Source organism: Cupressus sempervirens, chromosome 9 (assembly GCF_028749045.1).
Source record: "Cupressus sempervirens isolate cs-2001-9-10 chromosome 9, ASM2874904v1, whole genome shotgun sequence".
Taxonomy (NCBI): domain Eukaryota; kingdom Viridiplantae; phylum Streptophyta; class Pinopsida; order Cupressales; family Cupressaceae; genus Cupressus; species Cupressus sempervirens.
The window spans coordinates 570957485-570967934 of NC_143126.1; the positions used below are offsets into that span (position 1 = coordinate 570957485).

Consider the following 10450-nt stretch of genomic DNA (forward strand, 5'->3'; position numbering starts at 1 on the left):
AAACAGTAAAGATTCCATCAAACCATAGTTTTCATTTTACTTATCATGGCCTGTTGGCTATAAAACTATGTTACCCGGGGACGCATTTCCGGCAAAAATTGACCCCATCCCCACATCCCCCCATCCCGGAAACTCGGAAACTTCCGGAAACCTTTCCCTTGGCTGTCCCATAAAATTAATGTTTCAGTTTTGATAATTTGTTTGATTTCCACTCTCATGTGAACTCTAAAGTTAAATTATTTAATACAAACATTATATGTTAAGGTTCTATAATTTATATAAGCATGCGTTATCCATGTTTTTATATGAATATTTAAAATTTCCCTCTATATTTTTTAATTTTCCCTACTTTTTATATAGCTGTTCCCACTGCCGTCCCCTGTCGTCCTCTGCTCCAAGAAAAAAATCCGTACCAGAAACCCGTTTCCCCATCCCCACATCCCCCTGTCCTAGAGAAACCTGGGGTAACATAGCTATAAAATGAATCCAAAAATTATCGCCAGTGGATGTAAATCCTAAAGTTTGACACCCTCAAATGTTCCTATGACATCCACTGGTTGACACCCTCAAATGTTCCTATGAAGCAACAATTGAACAATGCATGTACAATGCACATCTCTTCTTAAGTTATGTCAGTTCTCCTCTTTGTGCTTAAAAGACCTAGCCACACAAAACAAAAAATTTAAGGTCTTAGCCTATTGTAATTCGAGAGAATAACTCTTTATATCAGAAGTGCTTGATCAAAATATACCAATGAATGTGTACTTTTGGAGGTGTTGAGCTTCATTTCTTCTTCAAATCTACTATACTTGAAGTTTCTAAAACATAGCGAGTGCCACTTAATCCACATTTTGAAATATACACTTTATAGTGCACAGTGCTTTCTATTTATTATCATTTCAGCAACTGATTTGACAAGGTGGGGTATGCCAATTCACACCTTTATGGCATTATTTTAACATTAAAAGCAAAGCCTATAATAACTAGGGAGAGAGACTGATCCGATAATGAAAAGAAGATGAAAGGAATATAGGAACATATAAAGTGGCATTTGGACTTTAATGTACGACAATCCATGACGGTGGAAGAGGCAGAAGTGTAACAGAGGGGCGTAAGTGTAACAGAGGCAACTTCTTGACTCCTCTCCTATCTCTTATAGTGAGTTTGTGTTTGCCTGGTAACTAAGTTTTTAGTTATCTCTTGGGTGATTTCTCGGTGATTGAGGCTTGGCTGCTCTTACAGACCTAGTACTGCGCTATGCAGGGCTGCAATTGTTCCTCAAATAAGACCGTCTTAATCTGCAAATCGTCAGCCTACTCTGTTTTTTATGGTGCCATCTCTTTGGACATGCATATAAAAATGGGAGAAAAGCATTTTGTAATGAGAACTCAGGGCCCCCAGAGTGCAAGCCTCACGGCAAAGCTTCAGGGTAGTTTGTGCTTTGCGATGCTCTGAAAAAGTCCAAAAGTTGTCAACAAATTGACTCTGAGAAAAATCAGCCAATCAAAATGATGCTCTGAATGAATTTATGGCTGAAAGTAAATAGCAGGCACCTTGTACTTCACGTGCGACTCTTCCCCAGCCTAAACAGCCACAATGTGTCAACTGTTGAAGCACTAATGAATTTTATATTCTCCCGTCTTTAGTCCATTCCATGTGCACAAGCAATCTAAAAGCTATAAATTGCATCATCAGACCTAGCACCCAGAGTTCAATCTCAATTGTAAACACTCTATACTCGTAGAGTTTTGCAGGCTGCTTATCATTTTTTCCAGAACAAAGACATAGTTATTTTATACGATTTATTTCTAAGATCAATATGAACCTGCTTTTTTTCATGGAGAAAGGTTGTTAATCAAAGAGGTTACAATTTGAATGTGGTTGTTCCAACGACTTAAAAATCCTCGCTCGTTCGATCATCCATCCACAAAATTTGAAGAGACCGATACCATATGAACTTTAACTCTTAAGTAAAATATGGGAATCAACTTCGAAAGGATGGGATCTACATTACTGAATCACATTAAAGCTGCTACTGAATAATACTGTATTTTCGGATTGACAAGATTAAATATTTAAATAGACTGCAGAGGCGAACCAAACCTCATTGTGAACGTGACCAACTATGGAATTTGTCACCCTAAAAATTCCTCTTTTACAATATGAACGGGAATGTAGCACCACAGCGCCATGATGGAAAGCTTTCCTGGACTGACCGGTACTGGATTCGAAGCCCAGGGAAGGAACACCTGGTACTGTCCCAGACACTCCGATCGCTCTTACCATTTCATATAATTTCCAAGTACAATTTCAATGATGAGTTTGACTGGAATACAGTAGAATCAGTTACAAGTGCATATGCAAATGATGAAATGTTGAGCTGCCGAGTTCAGCGAGGGCTTTACAACTACCCTTCAATCTTCGTCGTTGAGCTCCGCATTCAGATCGGCATTTTTTATTTAACCCACAATGGACTAAATCAGCAGAAAAAACTTATATCGTCCCCATGCCACATTTAAAATTGGATACAGACCGTGCGCTCTACAGAGGTGAAAAGTGCGTCCCTGTCCTTTTTATACGCAACCCTGATCGCCTTTTTCGACTACTTTTTTGGGATTTCCTCGGGACACACTTCAAGGGTACCTTTTTTATATGAACGAATGATGTCTACGAGACCGCAGCAGTCTAGGGAATCAAGGAATCATGCAACGTCCTTAGTTTTGTATTTCTTTTCATTTCTAATTTTCTGATACAGATTTAACCAAGAAATCTACATTTTGCTTTGATCTTGTCAACTTTAAATAAACTATGCATGTTGTCTACTTTTTGGATGAAATCATAGTTAAGTTCGGATATTGTTGTAAGGAGGAGCATTAGCAAATTTTTTGTAAAGTCTAAATTATATGTCGAGTTTCAATTTTTTTTGTTATTTTTTAGATACGTAAATGATGTGTTTTATCTTTTTCCTTTAGAAATTGTCGAGTATCAATAGATCAAACCAAAATAATCATTTTAAAATGTTGTATGGAAAAATTGTCAATACTTATGAGCAAATATCTCAATAGTACTGTATAAATGTCTCAATAGTATGCATATAGATTAAAGAATGACTAGTTATTGCTACATGTGCTATTTTAACTTTGTTTGTTTGTAAAGTCTAAATTATATGTCGGATTTAGATTTTTTTTTGGGTGTCATTTATACGAGTCACACTTTCTCCTGTATCAATTGTCCAGCATCAAAGGGTCTAAAAATTGTTATTTCAAAGTTTTGTATGATACCCACTCAAAGATGCACCAATAACCATTCACTCAAAATTGTCAATACTCATGAATAAATTCACCCAAAATTGTCAATACTCGCAAATAAATGTCTCAATTGTAGTGCACAGCACAAATATCTCAATTACTAATCGAAAAAGATGAAAAAAGACTAACTATTAGTACATGCACTATCATTTTTTGTGTTCCTTTCGAATTAGTAATTTGAGGTTGTGTGCATAGAAAGTGTGGTTATTAGAGCATGTTAATGGTACTCTTCTCTTATTTAACTATATTGTGAATTATAAAGTGTTGATTGATCTATTTTTAAATATTGATTTTAAATTTATTAAATTAATTTTTTCCAATCCATTACTTGCAAGTGTTTGTATTGATTTGATGTTTGAGGTTGATTTATAATTTAGAAATATGTATATAAAGGTGAGTTCTCAATATTTTTATAGACATGTGGTTGTACAAGAAAGAAGAAAGCAATCAAAATCGTTCATTAATCAATAGCAAATAGGAGTGAGACAATAGTGCATTAGTATTACATTTTAATATTAGACATTGTTATATAATTATTATTATTTATCATGTCTACAATCTTGTCTAAATGTTATGAGTTGTCTTCAATAAATAATTGGATCAAGACAAAATGTAGAATCTCTTTCAATAGTTAAAATATCACACAAAATTTTTTTTTTTTTATCAAAATCTAAGTTTTCAATTATAACGACTACTATACTGAAAATCATATGTTTACTATTATGTCTTTGTGGATTTTTTTTAAAGCATTTGACTTTTAATTTTTTTGATATTGTATTATGCTTGTTAAAAAGAGTTATACATAATAATATCCTAATCATTAGCAATGAGTATAGCAAATATTGATGGTTTGAGTGCAAGAAATTGGAGGGTTTTGTATTTTGGAATGGTCCTAAAATAAAGGAAGTAAATCTAGCAAAACGAATCAAAGAATTCTGCCCCGAGCAGGTAAATATAACTTCCCTATCTAAGTGCTTAGTTTACCTTCATTGCAATAGTAAGACTATTATAGATAAATTTCTTTCAGGACCTCTATGTTTTTACAAAGGTTATAATGTGAGTGGATTCCTCACTTTAATGAAAAGTCTATGAAAATTTTATGTCTTCCAACATGGATAACAATCAAATCATTACCGGTAGAATTTCTACATTTTCATATATTGAAGCACATAGGTTTTCCAATTGGTGAGTTTATAGGTTTTGAAGATAATTTTAAGAAAAATAATGAAGTTAAGATTTTAATAAATATAAAACTTGATTTAAAAAAAGGAAAAATCAATCAAAGTTATAACAAATAGATCATTATACAACATAATGTTAGAATGGGGTTGTCATTGCACCAAAAGATCAATCTGTCAATGTCTGATACAACCACTCAACTTATAGTACACAAGAGGCGGTTAAGCCCTTGTCACAAATCCTGAGGGGAGTGTTGAACAAATTTCTAACAATCTCCCACTCAACGTTACCCAAGGTTCTGAAGATTCAAACCTATGACCAAGCTTCGATACCACTTGTTAGAATGGGGTTGTCATTGTACCAAAAGATCGATCTACTAATGCCCAATATGTAACCACTCAAATTATAGTACACAAAAGGTGGTTAAGCCCTTACCATAAATCCTGAGGGGAGTGCTAAACAAATTTCTAACACATAAGACACTCAAAATTTGAAGGACATATCCATAATATAACCCTTCTAGAATTAGAATCTATTAGGGATCAAAAGGACTTAAGATTTTTTAAAAATAGCAAAAACCCTAACCTAAATTGAATCATCCCAAAAATAGATAGCATGGTAAAGGATAAGGAAAATAAACTTCGCTCATGAAAATGTGTACCTACTGGTAAACCTATAGTAGGACTATCACATCAACATAACCTTAGTTTATTGAAATCTAGTTTAGCAAGTAGAATATGCCTAACAGAAGAGGATATTAAGGAAGGTGAAATAGTGGAGGAAGATTTGAACACATATCATGATAACAACCTTCGTCATAATAGTATTGAGAATGCAAGACAGAAATAATTTGTCAATAGAGATATAGGAGATAATATTCATAACAATCTAAGTGAGGATGATAGAAATATGAATGAGGAAAACAAATTTTAGGAGAATATCAGTAGATTACAACAATGTGAGAATTGTAGACAACACAATATGTATATTGAAGATATCAAAGAAAACATGAATAAGTATAGATAGTTGACTCAAGACATTATCTTAGTTCAAAATGATATAAGTGATTAATTAATATTATAGGAAGAGGAGCATAAAGTACATATGATTCAATCGACTATAACAAAGACTAGTAAGGATCTAAGGAGCATGGATAAAATAGTTAGCAATAAAATGCAAACCCAAGATATTGATTATGATCAAAACAATATTGAAATAGAATAAAGTGCATTACCCATTATTGAAGATAATAATGATGAAGAGAAATGTGTAGAAAAAAATGTACGAAAACTTGGCAATAAAGAATATAACTGTTTCCACATAACCCATAATAGATCTAAAATAAACATGGAATTAAAATCCACATGCAAGAGAATAGACAACATACCCATAAAATGTGACACAAGATATACCCTGGGAAACCCTCATTGAGGGAAAAACCCAGCCTCCAAAAGCATCCATCATCATGTATTATTCAGCAAAAATACCATTGCCATACAACCATGGAAGCCTTCATGGCCATAGCCACAATTGAGCAAACTATGTGAACAAGCATGAATCCACACATCCCATGCCATGCTTTCAACCTTCACAAATGCTCCCTTGGCTAACCTGTCAAGCCTTGTCCCGCTCGACTCTTGCCTTTTGTCTTCTCCTTGTCACTCTTTCTCTTTTTCTCTACAACAACTACCCTTGTGGCTGCTTATATAGTAGCAAGTCCCACAAAACCACTAAGTGGTATTACATAAACCATGTGCTAAAACCATGTGCTACCTAACCCACTGACCCCACATTTAATATTGGACATTTAATTCTTTTCCCCAATATTAAATAATTACATGAAATATTTTTACAATGTTACAATACAACTCATCAAGAATATTCCATGGGAATCTTTACATGTTGCACGTCCATCTAGGTACAACATTACATAATAAAATAAAATAATAAAATATACGAATATTATGCAATGTGTGCAACACCCATTATCTCAACAAAAAATACCAAACATAAAGGAAAACAACAAGGATCCTTTAGAGTAAGTGCACCAAAATGGTGTACAAAAATCGGGGTATAAGTGGACACATTTTTTCTGAAATCAAGTAGACATAATCTTGGAAGAGTCATTTGAGGGTAATGCACTCAAAATGAGAAAATGTGTAAAATACAAAAATTGTAGTGCTCTGAATCTAGTTTCTAAACTACTAAGTTTTTTTTTATAATATTAAGAGGGTCAAACTCTATGCTCATAAAAAATTGTCCCTATTTTTTGTTGGAAAACATAAAATAGTTATTTATGTGTGCTCCACGAAACATTAAGTTATATTTAGTATTTTCCACAAGCCTTTAGTAGGATATTAGTTAAGAGTGATGTCTAGAAGTTGTGTATTTTTTTGTAATTTTCTAATGAGAATTTTGTTTTCTATTTTTTTTGAAGTGACCCCATCCTGAAATTCTGATACATGTTTGTGTAATGGGCATAACTTGCATCATAATAATCTAAAATTCCCACTTTTTAAAAATTGTATAGAATAAAGTTTAGAACAATAACATGTAATTTATTTTCCATTTGGTTTAGTAGATCAAAAGCTATTTTTTAAAAAGGTAGATATATTTCTAAGAGGATTGTCAAGACACTAATATAGAAAAATTAACTTCACAATACTAATGTTCTCCAAATATTTTAAAAATATATGGTTAGAAAGGTAAGAAAATGTGTGACATTATGGTGGTAATTTTAGAGATACTCGCTTCACCATTTGCAAACCTAATGAAGTCAAAGATGAGGATTGATCCAAAAAAGATGAAAAAATGTCTAAAGCAACAAAAATAAAGGGAATAGATCAACCCAAGCCTTTGGGTCATTTAACGGGCCTATTACCATGCCTAAATATGATTGCACTTTTATGCTTGACAAATCACAATTACATTATGCATAGTAAAACTAAATTTTCATAACATGATTGTGTTATAACTATATAAAAGTAAAGTCAATTATAACAAATTACATTAATAATTATATATAAATACTGACATATTTATATTTGGTTTATCTTTAAATATATATGTAATATATCTCTAGATATATAAATATATTTATGTATACATATAAAAATATGTTTATATCATCCATCTACATTCTCTCTCTCTCTCTCTCTCTCTCTCTCTCTCTCTCTCTCTCTCTCTCCCTGCCTCCCTCCTTTCCTCCCTACATCTTATCCATAATGGCATACTAGCCATGACACAACCGTATTATGCATAGTAAAACTAAATTGCCTTAACACAATTGTACTATAACTATATAAAAGTAAAGTCAATTATAACTTGACATTAACCAAATACATAAATATTAATTTATATTTGGTTTATCTTTAACTATATATAAATATACATATATAAATATGTTGGTTAATAGTTTGTCTTCCTTGATTTGGTTTGTGCCCTGACTCTTAATATGCCCAATGTGATGTAAGACAAAGTTGTTAGCAATAGAATGGGTCAATGTAGGTGTTCTATCAAGGACCCCTAAATTGAAAAGGTACAACTCCCTTATATGCAAAGAGTTGTAATGAATGTTGTTTTTAGTAGATTAGCAAGATTTAGGGGTATGCTCTTAACCAAAGAGCAGAAGAGGTATGCCCAGATTGCCTAAAGACATCAAACAACGCAGGTGGTTTTGAGATGTTGACTCACAAAGCTCCACAACTATGAATGCACCTGAGTCAACTTAAGATCTTCCAACACCTAAATGTAGGCTACATAATTTATTGAATGCAATAATGCATGATTAACTAACAGTGTATAATGTATAAGGAGAGGATGTTTGGCTAACTAAACGATACTCAGATTGCCCAAGTCACTAAGATTTCACAACAACCATTTGTTTCCTACTCAGTAGCTTACATCAATCAAATCCATAATTTCTCACACGACAATGAAAATGCACATGCACTAACTTGTATAGAATAGAGGAAATGAGATAACACTATGAACGAAGGAAATAAAGCTTATAATCATTAAAAAGAAAGAAACAAAACCCAGTTCATTTGCAACTCCACAGATTTCATTAACAACACATTTCATTTCTAGGCACCAAACAAGAACTAAGACTAAACTGACATGAATGACATAATCCAAAATATGGACGCAGAGTCTCACACAGTAGCCCTAGCTACAAGGTTTTACCCAAATCAAGATTTTGTTGATCTTATTTACTTCCAAAAAAGTTACATTTATAGGCCCTTTTAGAAATGGCCAGTTACATTTCATGATTATTCAATAGAGCATCTTTGAATTAGTCTAAAAATAGGATTGACTGGTTAGTCATACATTACAAAACTTTTAGCCTTTGAGGAGAATGCCAAATATGGCTACAATGTTAGAAAGTGAGAGAGAGAGAGAGAGAGAGAGAGAGAGAGAGGGAGAAGGTGATAGATGTCATATGTTTGTAGGGAGAGTGTAATCCTTTGTCATAGCATCCCCTAGTAAATTTGGACTCAATTTTCGATAAGTTTTTGTCAAAATTTTGACCAACTTGTAGGTTGGTTGAAATTTTGACGAATACATTCATCAAAAAAAATTTCTCTCTGCTAAATCTAATTTACCATTTTTGGTCAAAAATTTGACCAAATATTGGTCAAAAATTTTCAAGAAATGGTCAAAATTTTGAGGTGGAAAACTTTCAAGAATTGGTTGAAATTTTGACCAAATATTGGTCGAAAAAAATCAAGAATTAGTCAAAATTTTGATCAATGCTTGGTGGAAAACTTTCAAGGATTGATTAAAATTTTGACCAAATATTGGTCAAAAAAATTCAAGAATTGGTGAAAATTTTGACCAATTCTTAGTGGAAAACTTCCAAGAATTGGTCAAAATTTCGACCAATTCTGGCCCATCCCTCAACCAAGATGCCATGGTCACGACCAACAAGTTGGTTGAAATTTCAACCAGTTGAAATTTCCACCAATTTTTGGTCGAAAATTTCCAAGAATTGGTCGAAATTTTGACCAATTCTTGGTAGAAAACTATCAATAATGGGTCAAAATTTTGACCAATTCTTGGTGGAAAACCTTCAAGAATTGGTCAAAATTTTGACCAATTCTGGCCCATCCCACGACTAAGATACCATGGTCACAACCAAAAGATTGGTCAAAATTTTGACCAAAATAAGTTGTTTAAAAATAATAATAGCAGGCAAATCCCCCAATGAATGCCTACCCATAGACTCTCTCTTAGATCATCTTCTTAGACCAGCGCAATTTTGGAAGAGGCTTGGTAGTGGTTGCCATTCTATAGCACGTCTATTCAACAATTTTGAAGTTGATCTAATGGTGAGCCCTCGTCTAGCATTAGATGGCTACTTGGTGCTCTAGCAATTTGTTATGAACCTATCATGGCTAATGGGAGATTTGATAACAAAATCTCCCAATGACCCTCCAATAGAATCAGTGCTAGTGTTCAAGAAAGACATATTTTCTAGATTTTTAATATTGGCATTAGCATCCTTTCTATTGGAGGGTCATGAAGCATCTCGATTACTATGCAAGGGCTCCCCAAAGTCATCTCTATGCAACTTTATTAGCACAATTTATGGAATGGTTCGCTAGTAGTTGTCATTGTGGTTTTCTGGAAAGCGATCTCAAGGGCAAGCCATCATCTAGTAGTTGTGCTGCTTATCACGAGTGATGAGGGAGCCATTTCCAAGAATGAACAAAGGATGAATGCAGTACCAGATTCCAAATGAAATTAGTGACATCAGATCTATAAGAGCAAAATGAAGCAACAACCAATTTGCTATGTGTGGCTCCCTAAAGATGATTTTCTTTCTCACTCCATTGGCACAAATTTGGGAGTGTGGTTTGACAATGGTTGTTGTTCCAGTGTGTCATTGCGGTGATCTAGAAAGTGATGGTAAGGGCAGAGCTTGCATCTAGCACTTGGGATGTTTGTGTGAGCAAGTAGGG

At 33.6% G+C, this 10450-nt stretch overlaps 1 protein-coding gene across 7 annotated transcripts in view; it reads right to left on the reverse strand.

The window, feature by feature from the left end:
* The window catches only part of LOC149539946 (glucose-1-phosphate adenylyltransferase large subunit 1-like), a 180541-nt gene extending 177996 nt beyond the window's left edge, over positions 1-2545 (reverse strand). For all 7 annotated transcript variants that reach the window (XR_016356324.1, XR_016356325.1, XM_089801160.1 and 4 more), the window contains exon 1: positions 2104-2545. Coding sequence is in view for 5 of the 7 variants with exons in the window: in XM_089801160.1 (XP_089657286.1) it covers positions 2104-2286 (183 nt within the window). In the remaining 2 variants the exon portion in view is untranslated. The remainder of the gene's footprint in view (positions 1-2103) is intronic.
* Between the last annotated feature and the right edge of the window lie 7905 nt (positions 2546-10450).